The sequence below is a fragment of the Bos taurus genome, chromosome 5, assembly GCF_002263795.3.
Source record: "Bos taurus isolate L1 Dominette 01449 registration number 42190680 breed Hereford chromosome 5, ARS-UCD2.0, whole genome shotgun sequence".
In the NCBI taxonomy this organism is placed as follows: Eukaryota; Metazoa; Chordata; class Mammalia; order Artiodactyla; family Bovidae; genus Bos; species Bos taurus.
Window position 1 is genome coordinate 108,005,448 of NC_037332.1, and position 23,470 is coordinate 108,028,917.

The 23,470-nt window shown below is 44.7% G+C and overlaps 1 protein-coding gene across 12 annotated transcripts in view; it reads left to right on the plus strand.

Moving 5' to 3' along the window:
• Positions 1–23,470, plus strand: part of ERC1 (ELKS/RAB6-interacting/CAST family member 1) — a 269,160-nt gene that overhangs the window by 221,022 nt on the left and 24,668 nt on the right. For 8 of the 12 annotated variants that reach the window (XM_005207251.5, XM_005207252.5, XM_010805656.4 and 5 more), the window contains one exon: positions 3,095–3,193. In XM_005207251.5, the coding sequence (XP_005207308.1) occupies positions 3,095–3,193 (99 nt within the window). Of the gene's footprint in view, positions 1–3,094; positions 3,194–4,804; positions 4,871–23,470 lie in introns of all 12 variants that reach the window. The other 4 variants (XM_010805658.4, XM_010805660.4, XM_010805659.4 and 1 more) reach the window with 1 other exon arrangement.

The following is a 23,470-nucleotide window of genomic DNA, read 5'->3' on the forward strand; positions in this document are numbered from 1 at the left end:
CATGCTTGCTGGCTTATCTTAAGAAGAGCGGTACAAGAGCTCCTTGAGAACAGTGCCGTTTGCAGGGTCTGTATAACATCTACTACTCTGTGAGCTGTCGGGTGCTTAGCGCTCAGCCTCTGTCTGTGCAGGGAGCAGACTTCACACCAAATTAATGAACCTTAGGCCTGGGAACCCTGGCTCAACTTGGATACACCTCAGGTCTTTCAGAAATGGAGACGTTCTTGTATCTACTTCTTCATTCGCTTACATGAAATAAGTAACCTTTGGTCTTATCTATCTCCTATGATCAGTTCTTCTTGGAGGCTTTCAGTCTCATGCCTCAGAGATACTTGAGATACATCCTGCTCTGGAAGGGGATTTGCGTGTGCTTTATCAGTTCTTCTCCAAGTTTCTAAACTCGCACTGAGTATCAGGCCTTCAAGATTGTGTGTCACGTTCTAAGATAATAACTGTTCAAGTGTGCTTCTGCCGCACATTCCTCTTACAGTTGACGTGGAGGTGTTTCTGGCGTGCCCCTGCCCTTTGCTTTTCCCTCCCTCGTTGCAGAAGCCTCTCCATCGGTCACACAGCACCACGTGACATGAGAAACGTTCCCCTGCGTGTTTTCAAGGCCACTTCGAGTCTTCTCAGAAAAGAAATTTGATATCACAATTTTTTGATAAGGATTTTCTCTTCTGTCATTATATCCTGGAGGGAGGAATTGGCTACAAATGTATGTATATTGTTTTTCAGTAAAAATCTAGAGAGCCCAAGTGCCCAACAGTATGGGGCTCATTAAGCATCCATTCAATTGAACACTGTGCAGCCGGTTAAAATTAGAGTTTGTTGTTCAGTCGCTCAGTCGTGTCTGCCTTTTTGTGGGCCTCATGGGCTGCAGCACACCAGGCTTTCCTGTCCTCCACTGTCTCCTGGAATTTGTTCAAATTCATGTCCTTTGAGTCGTTGATGCCATCCAGCCATCTCATTCTCTGCTGTCCCCTTCTCCTCCTGCCTTCAATCTTTCCCAGCATCAGGATCTTTCCCAATGAGCCAGCTCTTCACATCAGATGGCCAAAGTATTGGAGCCTCAGCATCCTTCCAGTGAATTCACAATCCTTCCAGAGAATATTCAGTGTTGATTTCCTTTAGGATTGACTGGTTTGATCTCCTTACAGTCCAAGGGACTCTCGAGTAGATTTTTAGAATAATATTTAGTGACATGGAATGTTCATAATAATAGGGATAGCTAAAATTAGTTGGGTATTGATTTTATGCCAGGTGCCTTTGTAAGCGCTTATGTTAGTACCTCGGTTGGTTAATCTTCACAACAGTCTTACCGGGAGAAGGTATTGCTATGCACATTTTAAAGGAGAGGAAACTGAGGTTCAGAGCATGTGAGCAGCTTGCCCAAGCTGAGCTGGCTGGTAAAAAGCAGAACTAGAATTCAGGCCTGGGCAGTTTGGCTCTAAAGCCCCTGCTTAGGCATCATTATGTGAAAAAAGTACCAAAGAAAAATCTCTGCAAACTTTTTTATGGAACTAGACAAAATGTCTTACATTTACCAAGAAAATGTTTTAAAGATACCCAATCAGATTTTGACAAAGCAGAATTGGTGAAGAAGGACATGTCTTACCAGATGTCAAAATACACTGCACAATAATCACAGTTTTAAAATACTGCATTATAGCAAAAGCAAAGAATAAATCAGAACATGCTACTATTTAGGTTCATAGGAAAGAGACTGAACAGATTCACATAAATATTAACAATGATTATCACTGGTTAGAGGGACTTAGGGGTAATTTTTTTTCTCTGTTTTAAATTATCTACAGTGAACATTTTTGAATCATATAACATTAGCAAATGTATTTTTAATGCTTTCAGAACCTCAGGTTTTAACAATATTGCTGTTTGATCATATGCACAGGGTTCTGTGGATTTTCTAAATTGCTTGCTCTGCAAAGTAAATTCTCTAAAATGTTTTATAGATGTGTATATATATGTGTGTGTGTCCATACATTCACTTAGGGCTTAAGTTAACCAACCACACAGAATCCAATCTGCTCCTCCATTCTGGTGAACTTGGAGGAGAGGCCATGAGAGAATAATCCACTTCCAGTCTTAGGACTAAAGAGAAGGATTTCAGAATCTTTAACTCATTTCCAAAGCCTGAATTGTTTATTGATGGTATAAAGAAAATGGTGATGTCATTGAATTTTAATATGTTGCTTCTGTCAGATCACCTTACTGAACTTTATCGTAAGTTGTAATCATTTTTCAGATGATTCTCTGGATTTTTCTCAGTATATAATCATTTCATTTACAGATAAGGATAACTTTTCCTCCGGTATTTATGGTCTGTGTGTTAAATAACATCTCCCCCAAATGGAATAGTTGTTTAAAAGGATGAGTAACTCTCACAGTGACCTGGCAAGATGGGTGCTGCCCAGCACGAAGTGAAAAAATAGGGTCACAGTGTTCTCTCTCATGTGTGGTGTCATCCACTCTTTATTTTAAAAAATAAAAACAGGCACTGCACGAAGTGCTTAATTTAAGGAAATTACTCTTCCGTCCAGAATTCGCATGCCAGTTTAGGTGCCTGTCTTAGCCTGCTTGGGATGCTGTAACAGAATACCACAGACTGAGTCACTTCAACAGCAGAAATTTGTTTTCTCACCCCCCTGGAGGCTGGGAAATCCAAGGTCAGGGTGCCAGCTGACCCAGTTCCCATGAGAGCCCTCCTCCTGGCTCTCGGAAGCCCCCTCCCAACTGTGTCCTTCCCCCTTCTTAGAAGGCCACCATCCCATCAGATCAGGGCCCCACCCTGATGACCTCACTTCACCGTAATCAGCTCCCGAAGACTGCCTCCATATGTATGGAGGTATGTGAGGCTTACGCCCTCAGCATGGGTTTGAGGGGGCACAGTTCAGCGTGTAGCAGTGCCCGAGCTTTCCCCCCACCACCACCCAGTATCCTCAGAAATCCTACATTTAATTTATTTCAGACGGGATCCGTTATACCCTTTCTTGGTACATTTTTAAGGTGCTTGTTACTGTACAGTGTGTCGTAGAGATTTTGCCTGAGCTTGACCTTGTGAATCGTTTCCTCCTAGACACAAAATCGAATGAAGTTAATGGCCGACAATTACGAGGACGACCACTTCAGATCCTCCCATTCCGGTCAAAGCAATCACAAACCCTCCCCAGACCAGGTAAGGCTGCTCTCGGTTGTCTTCTGAAAAACCAGCATGCTTTTGTTTTGATGTATTCTGTAGTAGCGTGTTACAGACTCTGGGGTACAAGTTAGAAAAATAAAAATAATCAGTTTCTGAAAACTTTTTTTCTAAATACGGAGTCCATTTCTGTATAGGAAGGTGGTGCCTGATTCTGAGTATTTTAAGAGGAGTTACCCAACAGATTTGAAAGGAACACTAAAGAATCCTTAAATTGAGATGAGAAAAAAAATTAATCTTCTCAGAGAAACTCACTAATTTGTATCTGTCCTGCTTCAGTAGAAAAAGAAAACTTTCCGTATAAGCTCAGTGAGGCACACACAACTCAGGGTGTGTATTTACCTGAAAATTTGAAAATCTCTGCTCATCACCTGTTAAACGGAAAGGTTGAAACTTAGTTTTTTCGTTCCTGTCTCCCTGGTGGACCTCTCCATCCACATCCTCCTTAAGCTGTTGCCTTCAGCTCCTCATGAGTGCAAAGGAGGCACTGAGTCAGCCTGAAGGGAGCCATATCCAGTGCCAGTTCTGGAAGAAGGGAACTCTCCCAAGATCTTGAATATGATGGATGGGGGAGAGCAGTGAACAGATTACCTCATATCCCATTGCCAAAAATCAGATTTCAACATCTCCATCACACTCAATCTTAACATATACAGCTGAGGGAGAAAAATAATAGTTAAGTAATTACATCCATATGATCGAAGAGTCCAGAGGAACTCCCCCACTAAGCCCCTCCTCCAGATACATAGCTCCGTCTTAGGAGACGAAGAGGAAACGCTGCACATGAAAGCACAATAATATCGAAAATGCAGTTTTTTTTCTAAGATTTAGAAGGTTATAATCATTGTATGATGACATTCACTAAGCCCGTAGAGGCGGCTTATACTTTAGAGGGAAAGAGTGCAATCTTTAGGCAAAGCAGAGAGCTGTCTGCCCAGTGGCAGCAATCTGTCCTCGCCAAGAAGCCATTTGCTTTTCTCTGACTGTTTTCTTGATACCTGGAACTGAGTTTATGCCAGTTTATGTAGGGTGAGGATTTTAGGGGGCTTCCCTGGTGGCTCAGTGGTAAAGAACCCGCCTGCAATGCAGGAGATTTGGGTTTGATCCCTGGGTCAGGAAGATCCCCTGGAGGGGGGCATGGCAACCCACTCCAGTATTCTTGCCTGGGAAACCTCATGGACAGAGGAGCCTGGTGGGCTACAGTCCATGGGGTCACACAGAGTCAGACATGACTGAGAACTCAGCACACACGTAGGGTGAGGATTACAGCCTTCCCTTGAAACAGGTTTTGCTAACTAATACCAGGATTGGATGCCTGGGAGGAGCGGGAGACAAACAGGAATGGGGAAGGGTTGAGGAAGAAGAAAGAAAAGCCTCCAGCTTGGTCGTTTTGCCCAAAAGACAAGAGCGTGTCAAGGAAGTGGGGAGGTTGGACGTGCGGGGACAAAACGAGGGCAGGTCAGAGCTTGGTGTGGGGGGTCGGGAGCCGGAGGCCGTTCTCTGCGGCTGCGTCATGCCTGTCTCTGTCTTGAGTACTAACCAGCTCTTTTTCGTCCCCACGCTGCGCTGGGCCCTGCGTCCTCCCCGTAGGACGAGGAGGAGGGCATCTGGGCGTAGCCCCCACTTGCTCTTAGTTCAGCCATTTTGTTCAGAACGGTGAGAACGGCTTTCCTGAACTACAGAAACGTGTTCTGTTTGCCTTCACTTTTTTTTCCTTCCACACAATCATTTCACATCCTGTTTCTCTGTGATTCACTGAATCCTTGGTTTGCTCTCTGCTTTCTCATCTCACCTGGTTCCCGTGTGTATCGCTCGCTTGTGACATAGCAGGGTTTGGGTTCTGTGGCTTTTTTATTTTTCCTTGTTGTATGTTAATAGTCACTTTTGTCATTTCTTTTTGTACATTTTTGGAAGAACTTCCAGGGCATGTAGCTAAATTTCTCCTGTTGTTATTTTATTTATAAACTACCCACTCTGGCATGATTTAACAGTGTCCTGGTAAGGTTTATATTGACTCACATCAAACTGGAAATAGAAGAAATCAATCAGATATTCTACCAGTAGGTTTGGGGTGTACTTTTTATGATAATTAATACTATTTAGTCTTTAAAAAAAAAACAAACAAACCTGCACTTTGGACTAAAAGCTTCAGTTTCTGTGTATAGAAGAATGCTCTGGATTCTCAGGGTCAGTGCTTCTTGCACAGTGCCCAGTGGGACAGTCCCCTGGGGCTTGGACATTGCTCCCAAAGAGAAGGGAAGAAGCGATACAAGACTTTTTGAATACAGAGTCAGTCTCCAGAGTTGCTCTCCCCTCCTCTGTGGATTGCTGCCGCGTCAAACAGTTGCCAGGACACTGTCTAGATTCTGCTTTACCGGCCAATTGGCTAGAAAATGCGGTCCGGCTGTGTCAGCCTCTCTCTTTGATCTGGTGCCCTGGAGGTTTGACTGAGGAAATCCTTTGCTTAGAAAAAATAATAATGGTGATGAATAAGTTCACACATCCTGATGGCCTTGCACCCTCTGGATTCACTGCCCATGCTTGTTGGCCATCTCGCTCTGCTGAGGTCAGTTCTCCCTGAGAAGTCTGTGTCTCGGTGTTACCCCCGATCAAATCACACGGGTGGTGTAGAGCTCTCATGGAGACACAGCCGAGGAGAACGATGAGGTAAGTCATGGCAAGGAGCGTGCATTGTGAAGATGGGAAACCTGCCACGTGGCTTCACCCTGAGGTTGTGGAAGAAGCTGAAACACAGTGCCAGCCAGGAAGCTCTTGGGGCTGGAATGCTGCATGCCAGACAGAGCTGAGGTTGAGCGACTCAGCGCGCTAGTTTTCATGGTCTACACTGTGCCCCACAAGGGGCGGGATTGTCATTGTGGAGCCTCGGGGGGAGTCGTGCAGGAGTCAGGTGGAGATCACCAGGCCCCACCTAGAGCAAAGCCGCCTTGTCTGTCCTGGGAGCGCATAGGGGCTTCCGTGCCGCCCTAGCAGGGCGCCCCTCCCCACATGTGGGAAGGGGGCTGGGTTTGGATTGCTGACCCTTTTTCCAGACATAGAAGAAGACCTGATGGTGTCAGAGGAAACAGGGCCCACAGATCCTGAGCCTCCATCCTCCCTGTCTCCTCCCACAGGAGAGTCTAACTCCTAGCAAGGGGGGCTTCCCAGGTGGCTCTAGTGGTAAAAAAGCCCACCTGCCAGTGCAGGAGACATAAGAGGTGCGGGTTCGATCCCTGGGTCAGGAAGATTCCCTGGAGGAAGGCATCTCCTAGAGGAGGAATCCACTCCAGTATTCCCACCTGGAGAATCCCCATGGACAAGGGAGCCTGGTGGGCTACAGTCCATGGGATTGCAAAGAGTCGGACACGACTGAGCACACATGTAAATATACAGTGGAGTATTATTAACCGTACACACCGTGCTTTATATCCCCAGGACACGTTTATCATCTTAAACTGGAAGTTTACACTTTTTGACCCCCTTCACCTATTTCGCCCACCCCTAAACCCCACCACAGGCAACCACCACATCTGTTCCTGCATCTATGAGTTTGGCTTTTTTTTTAGATTCCACATGTAAGTGAGATTGTGCAGTGCTTGTCTTTCTCTGAGTCACTTCACTAAGCATAATGGCCTCAAGGTCCATCCATGTGGTCACAAATGGCAGGATTTTCTTCTTTTTTATGGCTGAGTAGTAGTACTCGGTGTGTGTGTGTGTGTACAGTTGGCCCTTGAACAGCACAGGTTTGAACTGCACAGGTCCACCTATGCAGTAAGTACTACGGTACTGCACCGCCACCATCGGCCGCATCTACGGATACGGAGTGAGGGACGCACAGGCACCGCAGGTACAGAAGGCCGACTCTTGGGTTATACACGGATTTTTGACCATGCAGAAGGTCAGTGCTCCCAACCCCTGCATTGTTAAAGGGTCAGCTGCATGTACACCACATTTTCACACATTTACAGGCCCCACCACATCTGGAGTCTTAAAAGGCCCCAGTGCAGTTTCATACAAATTTTAGAATTCTCTGCTCTATTTCTGTGAAAAATACCATTGGAATTTTGGTAGGGACTGCACTGAATCTGTAAATTGCTTTGGGTAGTAGGAACATTTTAACAATATTAATTATTTAAATCCATGAGAGCAGACTGTCCTTCCAGTTCCCTCTCTTTCTGCTTGAGAGGCTTTTTTTTCCCCTAGTAAGTGGATGTTATTCTGTCAAATGCTTCTTCTGCACTGTGGAGACGATTATATAACTTTGATTGTTCATATTGTTCGTGTGGTGTTTCACACAGACTGATTTCAACCATCAATGCAGGTGTTGAACCATCCTTGCATCCCTAGAATAAACCCCACTTGATTGTGGCAAATGGTCCTTTTAATGTGTCGTTGAATTTAGTTTGCTAACATTTTGTTGAGAACTTTTCCATCTGTGTTCAGCAGAGATACTGGTATGTCATTTTCTTTTCTTGCAACATCTTTTTCTGGTTTAGGTATCTTCTGAATGTGGAAGAGTTCTCCGGTCTTGTATTTTTTGGGAAAAGTTTTCAAAAGATTGGTGTGACTTTTTCTTGAAATGTTTCTTAGAATTCACTAGTGAAACAAGCTAGTCCTCAGCTTTTGTATCTTGAGAGGTTTTTAATTAGATTCATTTCCCTTACTTGTCATTGGTCTGTTTACATTTTCTGTTTCTTCGTGATAACAGATGTGGTAGGTTTTATGTTTCTAGGAATTAATTTGTTTCTAGGTTGTCCAGTTCATTGAAATGTGATTGTTCATAGTAGCCTCATAATTCTTGTATTTAGTATCAGTTATAACATTTCTTCTCTCATTTTCTTTTTTTAAAAATATTTATTTATGTGTTTAGCTTAGCCAGGTCTTAAGTGCAGCATTTGAGCTCCTCCGTCTTCATGCAGGATCTTTAATAGCAGCGTGTGAACTCGTTGTTGCAGCATTTAGGATCTAGTTCCCTGACCAGGGATCCAACCCAGGCCCCTTGCATTGGGAGCGCAGAGTCTGAACCACTGGACGAACAGGGAAGTCCCTCTTTTTTTCATTTCTGATTTTATTTATCCTGCCTTTTGTAGTTTCTCTGTTATATCCCACCTGTGAAACTGACAAAACATGTTTTCTTTTGTGTCCCTTGTATGGCAGGTATATTATTTTATGGCTGTTTAGTTTGGTGTTAAATAACATGCTTTGCCTCTCAAACGAATTTGAACTCAGTAGCTGTGGAATTTCCCTGGAGTCACTTCACCTCTCCTCCAAGCGTCAGGTTCCCATCTGCTAAGTGGCAGTGATGAAACCTACAGCGAAGGTCCTGGTGGGGTTACAAGTACAGACGTTCTCAGTGCACTTAGCCCCTGGCCCAGCACCCGGGAAGTGCTCAGTGGGCTGTGTGATATTGGTAGTGATAGTGCTTAAACCCCTCCAGGGTTCACAGGATCCCCTGGTGCTACTGTTTACTTCATAGATTTCCCCTCTCTCCTAATGCAGTAACATTCCTCTCGCTGCACAAGTCACGCACAGTCCTAGTAATTCATTTTTCCTGCAGCAAGAGAAACGTCTTCTTTTCGGAATCTCTGAATTGTTGATGACATCACCCATCCTGCCTGAGGGGTGTCCCTGTGGGAGGTCAGCTGCAGACCTTAAGTCAGACCCCATCGCCTTCTAAGAAGTAACCACGCTGGCAGGCACCTTTTCCTGCTAAAGTTTTCTCACCTGAGGATGGTTTGCAGGCTGCCTCGACACAGAGGGTCTGAGTAATTCTTGAGGGACTTGGTGATCACGTGAGCTCAGTGAGGCAGGGGCCTCTAGGGCCACGTGATCGAGCTATAAATACTCGGGGAGAGCCCTTTCAGTGTAGTTTTAAGACACACTATACAGTGCTCCACAGGCTCCCCCCTACATTTTTATAGTTTCTGCTGAATGATTTAAGGTGACGTTGTCCTGAGACTCACTTGATTTATTTCTTAAACTGAAAATTGCGGTGTTCTAAGCATTTCTGGAACATGGGTCCTTAACAATTAGGAGCATTTGACTAATGAGGATGTGCCCTCTTCTTTCTGTTTGTGGCCTTATTTGTAACTCAGGCATTCTCCCTGGATAATAAAAATATCCTTGCACTTCATGCAAAATAAAATCTTTCACATCCTAATTGTTTTTCACAGTCCTCGGGGCAGACCCTGTGGAGCTCAATAAATAGTTTTTGAAAAAAAAAAAACTGGGGAGCTTTTGCCCTAAAAAAAAGTTGCATGTATTAGAAGTTTCATGCATGTGTAGTAGGTATTTTTAAACTTTTAATTTACTCTGTACCCTGAAAAGACCCTGATGCTGGGGAAGATTGAGGGCTGGAGAAAGGGGCAACAGAGGATGAGGTAGTTGGATGGCATCACTGATTCAGTGGACATAAGTATGAATAAACAGTGGGAGATGGTGAAGAACAGAGAAACCTAGCGGGCTGCAGTCCATGGGGTCGCAGAGTCAGACATGACTTAGTGACTGAACAACAGCTCTGTACCCTGACAGGTCATCCTGTGATCTGACACAGTTCATGTGTGGGGGATCCCAGTCAGTTCCTAGCGCACCTTCTAGGATACACTGCCAAATTTATCACCTACCCCTCAGCTAACATGTGACGAGACCCCTTTTAATACCAGTTCCAGGAGACAGCCCTCATGCTTGCCTATTACATCATGTTTTTATTTTATAGAGTTATGTTTTGGAGGATGTGATCTGACACTCATCTTATCTGAGCTGTTAAACAACAGTCGTGTTACAATAGGGTTCTGCAGTATTTCTTTCATTAACTTGTCCTCAACTTCTCCCTAATTTGTTATTTTCTATATATTTCTCTCTGTCCTTAGGATTACTGTCTGTTTTGGGTTAAAGGACTATTTTCTTGAACCCAAAAATGCATCATCAACCAAAACAAAAAAGCCATTCCCCCTTGATGTCTCTGTCCTTCCTCCTGGTCCCGAGATGACGAGGTTGAAGCTTGCAGCTGGGCCTGGCGGTCGGCGTTTCTGGGATGAATTAAATGCACACACTTGATTGAGGTGTAGCTGGACTGTATCACTGTCTTCCTATTATCCTAGGAGATCAAAGCACAGCTCAAATAGAGGCTTAGTCTTTAAAATATTCAAAACAGATGGCTGGTTCTTTTTGGTGAAAATTCAGGTTTTAAGGCAAACCACTTGTTAGTGAGATTTCATGTCTTTCTCATTGAAAGATAGCACGGACCATGTACCTCCCTCTCTTCCTCAGTTTCAAGACTAGAATCATAGACTTTCTGCCTGAGGAGGGATTTGGCAAGCCCAGAATGCTCTGACACTGTCTGGGTTCCTTTTCATGTGACTATAAAATACGTCACTCAGCTTTTTCTTAAGGCATTTTGGGTATTAAACGAAAGCCTCTTAGATGTTTACGTTCTCATAGTCACTTGTTGGGTCACTATTTAAAATCTAGTGTTCACACTGTGACATCCTCCAGAATTGAACCAGGCTGTTTATCCTTGACTTCACGTTTTTACAAGTTAAAATACACATTCTCCATCCACTCTCCTGCCACTGACTCCTGGGTCCAAAGGTACACAGAATAAGTCCATAAGTGTGGTCTGAGGTTTTTATGGTTTGGTTTAAAATGGACTGAAATGAGAAAATTAGCTCAGAACTGTTTATTGGGAGTCTTTCCGTGTACCTACACTGCACCAGGTAGGTGGGTTGAAATACACGTCTTAGGACTATGAAACAAATACTGAATGACAGATTTTCTCCAACAGAAAAAATGATTATCCGAGGTGCAGTAGAAAAACCCAGGTCTGCACCAAAGACTCGAGGGTCACGGAGGAAGGGGCAGGTAGTGGCGGGCTACAGTCCATGGGGTCGCAAAGAGGTGGACACGACTGAGCGACTAAGCATGGCAGGCAGTGTGCCAGGCAGTTATCGTGTGAATCTGGTGACCTCTCGGTGGTTCCCTGTGGGTGCTGCTGAGGGTGTATCTCTATGAAACTGTAGTTGCTCAGTCGTGTCCAACTCTTTGCGACCCCACAGACTGTAGCCTACCAGGCTTCTCTTCCATGGGATTTTCCAGGCAATAGTACTAGAGTGGATTGCCATTTCCTTCTCCAGTAGCTCTATTTCTCTATTAATGAATTACTTCACTTCATTCTGTATAATAGGCTCTAGGTTCATCCATCTTACTGGAATTAATTCTCTATTTGTGCATAACACATTACCCCAGAACCTGGCAGCATTAAAAAAACACTATATCTCTGTTATCTCAGGGTTTTCTTTGGGTCATGAATTTGGGAGTAGCTTGGCTTGGTAGCTCTTGCCTGAGTGTCTCTGGGACTGCAGGCGGGATGTCAGCTGGATCTGTAGTTTAAAGCTTGATGCAGCCAGAGCCCATGTGGGTGCATATTCACTCATGGTCCATGCCAGCCGCTGGCGGGAACCTTCCATTCCTATCCATATGGACCCAAAGTGAGCAATGAAGAGACTGTGGCAAGGAGCCACTGTGACTCTTAGGTCCTGTAGTCGGAAGTCACACATGCTCACCTCTGCTGTGTCCTGTTCCTTTAGGGCGAGTCACCAAGACCATCTGGCGTGGAGTGGGGCAGAGCATCTCAGGCTTCACTTTCTGAGGGCTGAAATGTCAAAGAATAGGTGGACTTACCATCACCCTCCACAGGTGTTGGGGCAGGTGACAAGCCACGAGCCTGGGGGTGCCCTCAGGGGGTGAATCACCACGGCCTTCATGTTCCGTGGCAACCGGTAGGCGGTGGGCGGGAGGGGAGCAAGCCGGAGACACAGCAGCCCTCTGAATTTTCTGGTTCTACTCATTGCCACATCCAGTTCTCTGTTCAACCAGTGTTTTATTTTGCGTTGTTATTACTGTTTTTTGAAAGGGAAGAAGCTATAGAAATGTATTGGCATTGGGAGATAGGAAGCAAATTGTATGTTTCTTTAAAACAACCAACCAACCAGCAAAACTGCTGTTGTGCTTATGTTCAGTCATGTCTGACTCTTTTATGACCCCCGTGGACTCCGGCCCGCCAGGCTTCTCTGTCCATGGAATTCTCCAGGCAAGAATACTGGAGTGGGTTGCCATTCCCTCCTCCAGGGGATCTTCCCAACCCAGAGATCAAACCCATGTCTCTTGTATCTCCTACATTGGCATGCAGATTCTTTACCACTGTGCCACCTGGGAAGCCCCTGATGTTACTATTGATAGCAGTGATATTCATTATGAATTGAAATTTTAACTGTAATTATTTACTTCTTAAATAATCTGAGAAGATTGTAAGCATTTCCTCTCTGATATTATGTTCACCCGTTATCTGGAATAGGTCTGCTTTAGGGATTGGCAGACCTTTTTGTAAAGGTACAGAGAGTAAGTGTTATATCCTTTGTGATCTTTACCCTTTGTCAGATCTAGCCAGCTCTGCTCATGAAGTAAGGAACCCACCACAGACAACATGTAAATAGTGAAGGTTATTATTATTGTTATTCAATCACTAAGTCGTATCCGACTCTTTGCAACCCCATGGACTGCAGCGTGCCAGGCTTCCCTGTCCTTTACTACATCCCAGAGTTTGTTCAAACTCATGTCTGTCAAGTCGGTGATGCCATCCAATCATCTCATCCTCTGTTATCCCCTTCTTCTCTTGCCCTCAATCCTTGCCAGCATCAGGATCTTCTCCAGTGGTCAGCTACTTTGCATCAGGTGGCCAAAGTATTGGAGCTTCAGCTTTAGCATCCGTCCTTCCAGTGAATATTCAGGACTGATTTCCTTCAGGATTGACTAGTTTGATCTCCTTGTAGTCCAAGGGACTCTCAAGAGTCTTCTCCAACACCACAGTTCAAAAGCATCAATTCTTCAGTGGTCATCCTTCTTTATGGTCCAGCTCTCATATCCATTCATGACTACTGGAAAAAAACTTTGTAGCTTTGACTAGACGGACCTTTGTTGGCGAAGTGATGTCTCTGCTTTTTAATATGCTATCTATCTGTCATTGCTTTTCTTCCAAGGAGCAAGTGTCTTTTAATTTCATGCCTGCAGTCACTATATCAGTGATTTTGGAGCCCAGGAAAATAAAGGTAACCCTGGCTGTTACCTTGTATGATATCAGTCACCACTTGTAGGTTTCCGTGCTGAGCCTCTTTGGCAGAGTCACTGGTGTATCCTCAGATAATAAAGCTTTGCTTAAACCTCAGCAACTAGCGATTGAAATGGTGATGTCTATCAGAGTTTTTGTTATGCTAAAGAATTTTAACAGAGAATAGGGGAAGGAGAGATTAATTCAGTGACTATGTGGGAGGTTTTATTCTCAAATAGAAAAACTGGGTAGGGAAAAACATAACGGAAAACAGTCTTCCTAGTTTTTGTTTTTCCCAAATCTTTTTCTTCCACCCAAAGCCTGGATGACTCCCAAGGTGAAGGGGGTGATGTCTGGAAATCGTTAATCCGTGGGATTTGTTCATGGTGTATAAAATTTTCAGAAAGAATTTGCTTTTTCAGGATGATTTCCTGATTGACTGTGGCAGACCTAAGTCCAGGCAGGACCGCTCAGAGCAGCCAAGATCCTGCTTGGGTCCTCAGATGGATGACACTTTGGTGTGTGTGGATGGAGAGGGGATTCTTCATGTGGGGGGGGGCGGGGATGAGGACACAGGCAGAGCAGCGGGTAGAGGTGGGGCGCTGGTTCAGCCTGGAGGGGTGAAGGCCCCACCCTGATGCTCCTGCGCCCCCACCCCCGGTGCACTGTTCTCTGTCCCTGAAGGGCTGATGGCTGATGTCCTAGAGTGTTTACTGCCTCTCAGTCAAGCAGGTCCTGAGCTGTCCTCTTGCTGAAATACGAGCACAGGTCTTTCTCCCCATCTTGCCCCCTGGCCCCCCATTGCCCTTACAAGTTGTGTACAGGTACGTCCTTGCACACACCGAGTCACAGATGCTTCTGACCTGCCACAGGACATGTCCTGGTTGTCTCCAGCTTCAGCATCAGGAGATTCAGTGCCTGTATGTAGCTCGTTTCTGACAGCACGGATACTCATCTCTGATGTGTACACAGGGATGCAGATACATTTCCGTCTTCCCTGCCTTCCAGGCTATAGGAACCTTCCCTCCCTCCTGTACCCTCCCAGCCCAGCTTCCTGTCTAATGAGGCTTCAGAGGGCACAGTGACCCTCGGGGGTGGGGTGGTCAGGCGCTTTCAGCTAGAGACGCTGGCGTCGACACTGGTACTGCCATCACATGGAACTGGTGGTGAAATCTCTTGTGTCAGCTCCTCCGCGTGTACATACACACACACACACACCCATCCTCAGACACACACACACCTGTCCTTTTAACCCAGCCTCAAAATAAATGCCCGTCACAGAAGAGTCTCCTCCAGAGCCTGGCCTCCACTTGGGAGCCCTTGATAGATCAGCTGTCACATCTCCTAGTCACTAGATAACCACGCTTGCCTCTTTCCTTCTCTGTCTTCCTGTGGACCCTGAGGCAGACCGAGTGGCTGGGCGACCCATAACCTAGACGCTCCTCTCTGGTGACTCATTGAGATCCTAGCTAGGTCAGCCTTTCATGCCCGCCCTCCATTCCCAAAGGTTAGAGAAGAAAACGAAGTGTCCTGATGAGGTCGTCACTGTGTTCCGCCCAGCAAGCAACAAGCATGTTGCTGTTTTCTCAGATCCATCCTTCTGTCTTGTAAGCATTTAATAAGCCAAGAAGTGATTGACCACAGCAGCAGTCCAGCAGCAGCTGGACTTTAGGCCCCAGAGGACCGGAGGGTGTGGGAGTTGATGTGGGCACATGGTGTGTGAACAGACTCACAAGGAGCTGAGGCCACTGTTCTTGCCTGTGGCCAGCTGCCTACCTGGTTTTTCCTGTGAAATTCAGTATCCACCCTCAGCTGGCTCGCTCGCTCAAAAAGTGTGAGCTTCTTCCTCTTTTGCCTCATTTTCTCTCCTGTGCCCAGACATTTTCCCCATAATTTGACATTCATTAGTATACAGCCCTGGAACTTTGCTATGGGAAAGTCATGTAAAGTATATACACATCGATGCGTGCACACACACACACACACACACACAAGTATTTAACCCCTACGTTGTTTACTAGAATACAATAAATAATTTATTGTGAAGAGGCAAGCCTCAAGCCAAGAACTAAATTGAAGATGCTTCTTTCCCATCTTTATTTAAAGAGCAGGGAAGAGGAATCTTGGAATACATACCTGCTCCTAGCAGCTCTGAGTCTCACAGAGTGGGTGCTTCCTTGAGTCTGTGTCCCGTCTGAGCACCCCTTTAGGGTGCCCGCTGTGCGTCCCCTGGTGTCCCCTCCAGGGGTTGGCTTGTCCGGCTTCTCTGCCTCCTGCAGCATTCTGTCCACTTGCTGCCCATTAATCTCCCCCATCTTCATCTGGATGTACTGTCTGCCCTCTTGTTGGTGAGTCACCTCATTTTCATGTATTTTACAAGTTTCCAAGTACTGAAGCAAGAACTTAGAATACCTCCCGCCCCAACCTGCTCTCAGCCACAGGGAGGTGGGCTCAGCCAGAGCCTCCTTCCCTCACACTGCTCTCTGTTCAAGTGGAATTTCTGGATCTGAATAAGACACGTTGGGTTTTAACTGAATGAGGAGTAAATAGGCACACTGCAGTTAGCAGTCCTGTGGTTCAGATTCCAAGATTCATCTTACTCTGAACCCCGCTCCCCATCATCATACAACTGTGAGTACAGAATATCTGGATCAGGAAATAGGGGAGGTTCTGTTTGGTTCTGCTGGAGTGGTGATGTGCGCTTAAAGGAAAATTGGCAACAGATTTCTGAGCTGTAAAACTGAGAGGAAATGATTGCATTTTAGTTTGTAAACGATTCCCACTGGTTTGTTTTTTTTTTCTCATGTTTCAAATCTGTAACCTTTTCCAGTTTTCCTAAACACACACTTTTACAAGCCATGAAACCTTTTAAATCTGAAACCTTTGGAGAGAGTTTTTACTCTTAGAACCAGGTATTTTTGTTTACAGTAAGTTTTCTGATTAACATCTATTCATATCAGTGACCTTGTGTCACCAAACCTCACTTGGGCCTGCTCACCCACATGCAGCAAAGCCAGTCTACTGACACCAGTTTCTGGTGGGGCAAGGGGAGCGTTTATTGCAGAGCTGAGCAGGGAGAATGGGCAGCTCATGCTCAAAACCCACAGTGAATATTTATAGTAGAAGTAACGTCATCCTGGCTTCCCTGGTGGCTCAGACGGTAAAGAATCTGCCTTCTATGAAGGAGATCTGGGTTAGATCCCTGGGTCGGAAAGATCTCCTGGAGAAGGGAATGGCTACCCACTCCAGTATTCTTGCCTGGGAAATCCCATAGACGGAAGAGCCTGGCAGGGGTCACAAAGAGTCAGACACAACTGAGCGACTAACACTTTCAATGTCATTCTGGCTTTTGTATTTGTCATGACTTTTTGTTTTGGAAGAGGAATGCAAGACTGTTTCCCATTCTGTAAAGTTTGTGTGGGGAGTGAAGTAGACACACATGAAAAATGGTTGTGATGTGGAGGGTCAGGACTTGGAGCTCTGAACTTGTCTGCGTTTAACTTTAGGTTATCCTTTAACTTTTCATGAAATTTTAGAAGTTTATCGACTTCCCCCCCCAAAAAATTTTTTTTTGTTTTCAATCACTGTAGCCCTCTAGCTAGGCACCAACTCAGGCTAACACTGCTGAAATGTTCCCGGTTTTCATTGTTAACAGTGAAGTTTGGTTTTTGATGAAGGGCATGCAGGTGTAAAGCATGAACCCTTCTTAGTTTGGCGTTATTGGTTTTCGTGAGGGTGCAGCCCCACGAGGCATGTGTTTGCCCAGCGTCTCTCTTGCAGATGCATAAGACAGAAGGCTGTTCTGGAATGCACAATTGTCTTCAGTTTGTTAGGATTAAAGATGAGTAAGGACCACCACACCAAAAACATGCAGGGGATCCATTGAGCGTCCTGTCTGTGCTCCAGATAGGAAGGCTAAATAAAAGGTTGGATCTTAGAGAACGTTAAGAATACAAAAGTTGTTGAATTTTGTAACCTTATCTGTGAAGAACAAGTCAAACCAAGCCTTGAATCAAGATAAAGAGGTTTATTTAGCAGTTAGAAGGTTTGCCTGAAGGGAACCTCAAAATGAAAGTTAAAACAGATATGAATCCTGAATTTACACATTTTAATTCTCTTGTACACTCAACACATTAGCTCCATTATCTCATGATTTTTTTTTAATGCAAAATAGGGCCACGTCTCCCTGGAGGAGGGCATGGCAATCCACTCCAGTGTTCTTGCCTGGAGAATCCCATGGACAGGGGAGCCTGGTGGGCTACAGTCCATGAGGTCGCATAGAGTCTGACACAACTGAAGCGATTTAGCATTCATGCATGTCATTCTTAATATTCCTACCAGCAAAAGCTGTGTGTGGCCCAGCATAAAGGCACTCCCTAAATGTTTCTTAAGTCAAATATATAATTTTTTTAGTGTTAATAATATGTGTGAGTTGATATACAGTATATCTAATTAATGTAGCAAAAATGTCATTTCCATTCACTCTGTTTCTTGAAAGAACCGCATTGTTTCACAAAGTAGCTGCATTGAAGTGAGAAGGTAACACCTACTCCAAACCTTTGTGAAGAGACCTGGTGCCATCCTTCATCTTCCTGGTCCTGACACTCATCATAACCAAGAAGATACACTCAGTTCTTGACATGAAAAAGGACTTTGAGGCCAGGCTGCCAAATTTTATTCCTGTGCCTCCTTTTTTTCCCCCAGACTTATAAAGCTTTTTATTTTGTAGTGGGGAATAGCTGATTAACAATGTTGTGGTAGTTTCAGGCGAACACCGAAGGGACTCAGCCAGATACAGACACGTATCCATCCTCCCCCAGACCCGCCTCCCATCCAGGCTCCACTTAACACTGAGCACAGTTCCCAGTTAGGTCCTTATTGGCGATCCATTTTAATTATCCAAGTGTGTACGTGACCTCTCCAAAGTTATCCCTTCACCCTGGTAATCATAAGTTTGTTCTCTAAGTCTGTGAGTCTCTTTCTGGTTTTTTTTTTTTTTGTATGTAAATTCATTTGTATCAGTTATTTTTAGATTCCACATAAAAGGGATGTCATAGACAGTATGACACTCTCTAGGACCCTCTGTGTTTCCGGTGCTGTGCTGTGCTTAGTCACTCAGTCATGTCCGACTCTTTGCAGCCCCATGGACTATAGCCCACCGGACTGCTCTGTCCATGGGGATTCTCCAGGCAAGAATACTGGAGTGGGTTGCCATACCCTCCTCCAGGGGATCTTCCCAACCGAGAGATCAAACCCAGGTCTCCCTCATTGCAGGCATAATCTTTACCATCTGAGCCACCAAGGAACTGAACCCCCCCGTTCAGTTATTCAGTCATGTCCGACTCTGCGAGCCCATGGACTGCAGCATGCCAGGCTTCCCTGTCCATCACCAGTTCCCAGACCTTGCTCATACTCATGTCCGTCGAGTTGGTGATGCCATCCAACCATCTCATCCTTTGTCGTCCCCTTCTCCTACTACCTTCAGTCTCTCCCAGCATCAGAGTCTTTTCCAATGAATCAGTTCTTTGCATCAGGTGGCCAAAGTATTAGAGCTTCAGCTTCAGCATCAGTCCTTCTGATGAATATTCAGGACTGGTTTGATCTCCTTGCTGTCCAACGGACTCTCAAGAGTCTTCTCCAACACCACAATTCAAAAGCATCAATTCTTCAGTGCTCCGCCTTCTTTATAGTCCAACTCTCACATCCATACATCACTACTGGAAAAGCCATAACTTTAACTAGAGGGACCTTTGTCAGCAAAATGATGTCTCTGCTTTTTAATATACTGTCTAGGTTGGTCATAGCTTTTCTTCCAAGGAGCAAGCGTCTTCATTTTATGGTTACAGTCACCATCTGCAGTGATTTTAGAGCCCAAGAAAATAAAGTCACTGTTTCCACTGTTTCCCTATTTGCCATGAAGTGATGCCATGATCTTCGTTTTTTGAATGCTGAATTTTAAGCCAGCTTTTTCACTCTCCTCACTTTCATCACTTTCCTCAAGAGGCTTTTTAGTTCCTCTTCATTTTCTGCCATAAGGGTAGGGTCATGTGCATATCTGAGGTTATTGATATTTCTCCCTGCAATCTTGTGCAAACCTGTTTCCAGCTTGTGCTTCATCCAGCCTGGCATTTCACATGATGTACTCTGCATATAAGTTAAATAAGCAGGGTGACAGTATACAGCCTTGAAGTGCTCCTTTCCCAATTTGGAACCAGTCCATTGTTCCATGTCTGGTTCTAACTAGAAACGCCCATGTTGCTGCAGATGGCATTTCATTCTTTTTCATGGCTGAGTAATATTCCACTGTGCATATATACAACAGCTTCTTTATCCATCCCTCTGTCAATGGACATTTAGGCTGCTTCCGTGTCTTGGCTACTGTAAATAGTGCTGCAGTGAACATTGGGTCCACATATCCTTTCAAATCATGTTTTTCTCTGGATTTTTGCCCAGGAGTGGGGTTGCAGGGTCATATGATATCTGTTTTTAGTTTTTTAAGGGACTTCCATACTGTTCTCCACAGTGGCTGTACCAATTTACATTCCCACCAACAGTGTAGAAGCATTCCCTGCTCTCCACACCCTCTCCAGCATTTGTTGTTTATGGATTTTTTGATGATGGCCTTTCTGCCTGGTGTGAGGTGGTACCTCATTGTAGCTTTGATTTGTATTTATCTAATAAGTAGTGATGTTGAACATCTTTTCATGTACCTGTTCACTTTTGCTTGCCTTCTTTTTTACTTTTCAAAGTTCAGCTTTCTGCTGGGGCCTCTGGACAGGAGCATCATTAAGAGAATAATGTTTTTGGGAAGTCAATGCGTTGGTTGTTCTGGGACTTTCTTGATGAGCCTACCTTGGGAGACAGCAGTGTGATGGTGACCCAATGAGAAATCAGAACTGCCTCTGGTGTTTATGCAGTAATTCAGGAACATCTGAACATGCCTCCCAGGATGTCAGCAGACAGAAGGAAGAACAAGAGGATCTTTTAGTGACAGAGAAATCATCAGTACAAAATTACTTTGCCAGGAACACAGTAAATGATCAATAAATGTTAATTAGCTTAAAAAACGAAGACGGCAATGGCAACCCACTCCAGTACTCTTGCCTGGAAAATCCCATGGGCGGAGGAACCTGGTAGGCTGCAGTCCATGGGGTCGCTAAGAGTCAGACACGACTGAGCGACTTCACTTTCACTTTTCACTTTCATGCATTGGAGAAGGAGATGGCAACCCACTCCAGTGTTCTTGCCTGGAGAATCCCAGGGACCGTGGAGCCTGATGGGCTGCCGTCTGTGGGGTCACACAGAGTCAGACACGACTGAAGCAACTTAGCAGCAGCTTAAAAAATAGTGGCATCTTTTGAACAGTAAAACATTAGTACCACAAGGGCAAATGCATTAAGTCCCACATAATGTTCAGTACAAGGTATAAAACCTCTGCTCCCAAAACGAGCTCCCAGAATGTGTCACAAGCAGCCACCCTGTACTTAAGAAGGTCTGATGCAGAAACAGTGGGGAGAGGAGAGCAGCCATGGACTTGATCACATGTCCCATCCTGGTGTGTCCCCATCTCTTAGATGAATGGGCTGCAGAAATGGGATGCTGTAGACTTCCATTACAGTCTGTGTCATAGCATACAGGAGCAACTTGCCTGTCTTCTAAAACACCTCTGGACATCCAGTCTTACTCAGGTGGAGGGGAGGTTAAGATAAACACCTTCACTTTATGTCATCACACACTGGCCTCTGAATCTATTTTGAGGATCTGATTCATAAGCAAGTAAATCCTTACCAGAAGAAACAAAGCTTTCAAGACATCAACTGAAAGGCTCTCATCTGTTCTTTAAATTTAAATGATTTTCCTCAACAACTTGGTAAATGTAGGATTCGGGGAATGTTGCCATTTTGGCATTCTGTTTGTTAGAAGCAGAGGTTATCTCGACAAGTTCATTTTTAAACTTCTTTTTGCCAAAAAAAAAAAAAAAAGTAGCTCTAGTTCTGCACAGCTGTAGAACTGTGATGTGGCCTGATCATCTTGCTTTTGGTGGGACTTCTTACCAATCCTCTGAAGTTGGTGTGGGCCAAAGACAACTTCTGGATCCTGTGAGCGTCCTCTTCCTACTTGGCGAGTGTCCCTCTTCCCTCCTGAGGTTAGGCGGTCACAGTTCTTCCTTGCGGGAAATACAGTTTCTTTTCTGAGTGGTCGGCCCAAGTTAGACTTGGAGGGGGAGGGGAGAGATAAGGGCATTTTCCCCGTGATGGACATGGCTAAATGTGTCTCACAGAGGCTACAGTGACTTTTCTCTTAATGGACACGTTCGGAGACTGCTGGCTGAGCAGTTTCATATGCTTTCATGGAGTAAGCTCTCTAGTTTTTTGTTTTGTTTTTAAAAAGCAATTACCTTTAACATGAGAAGAAAAGGGCATCTTGGCCATTGCACAGAAATAATTTTTATCCTGGAAAAAAATTTCAAATTCTGTTATTTTTGTAACTTTTCAGTTGGACTTTGAAAAATTACAGAGCGCAAAACACTACGTATTTTGTTATCAGTTAGCACCTGAGCATGAAATATATTTAAGTCAGTGTGAGATTCATCTCTGATTAAGAACAGAGGCCTGAGAGTCCACTTTTTCATTCCCAGCCATACAGCAGTGAGCTAGCATGTTTCCAGATTCCATTTTACTATAAGAAATTTGACCTTCCTCTTACCACCATTTATCAGATTGTCTTCATGCTTTTTTATGTCAGTTTTCCAACTCAAACAGTAATTACCTAGGGTATATCAGCTCTTTCTTGTAGCCCAAATGTGATGGCAACTATATGTAGACACACACACACACGAAATGGGAGTAAGTTGCACAAATCCAATGAAAATCCCCAGAGTGATTTTTTGTTTAAATCAGCGTGTCCATGAAAGGCCGGAGGAGGCCAAGCTGGAAACATGGCTGCGGTGCGTGGCGGCATGAGGGGTGTGGAGGGAACAGCGGCCAGACGGTGGGGTTGTTGACGTGCATAGTGGGCACGCATCTAAAGAAGTACGGCCTGGAACTTGGCTTTAAAGATGCTGCTTTGAAACTCAGTTTCTGAGCTCTCTACAGTGTGAATACGCATCTGTGGCCAGAAAGAAAACCTGAGTCTTTTCTGAGAGAGTACCGTTGTTTGTGAAAAGCTGTCCGACTTCCCTACTCTCCAGACCTTGTGCTTTATTGAAACAGCTCTTCCTTCTGTGCTTGGCAGTGTTGACACCACAGGCAACACAGGGCCTTGGACCTGGAGGGTCCCTTAAGAGCCCAGAGCCTTTCCCCCCGACCCCCAGCCCCTGAGTGTATCACCTTTGTCCCCAGACAGTTGTGTGAGTGTGTGTGTTTCAAAAATTGATTTCAAAATATTGTTTCAAAATATTGCTAAATTGATTCACTTTCTCTGGTTTTCCTAGCTAGGCTCCAACTTCTGTATTATATACCATGTAGGTCTGCACTCTGATCTCTCTAGTAAGTTAGAGATTGTTTTAGCCACTAAGCCGAGGTTCTTGCCTGTCTTAATTATTTCATGGAAATAGCATTAGAAACAGGAAATGTGATATATTTATAAAGCAACCATTAAAATCATGTTTTCCAGAAATACGTAATGTCGTGAATAGGACTCACAATGTAACATTAAATGGATAAACAGGGTCTTAAGCAAAATGTGAAGTATGATACAGTTAAAAGTTGATTTATGTAAGTTTATAAAAAGACTTGGAAGAAAATCAGCGAAATGTTGCAAGTGCTATTCTTGATGGAAAACCTATAGACTGTGTATTATTTCTTTCCTGTTTCCCCCCATACTTTTCAGAGTAAAATCTGCATTGATTTTTTAATTTAAAAAAATACATAAAACTGTATTTTAGAAACTTTTAAAAGGAAATAAGGAAAGCGGCAGGGGAGTTCTTTGGAGAGAGGGGGTGGCAGAATTCAGTGTAGCAGGCCTCATTTCTCCTGACTTGAAGATTAGCAAGCTCCTTATCAGGGCGTCCTACTGGTGAAAAATGCCAGCCCCGTGACACCAGCAGGTGCAGATTCTGCCCTGAGCCCAGGGAGCGTCGGGGACATGCCAGCATCTGCTGGGTTGGCGGCCCCCACAAGGGTGGGTGTCAGGCAGACGCTGTGCCTTCGGTTCAG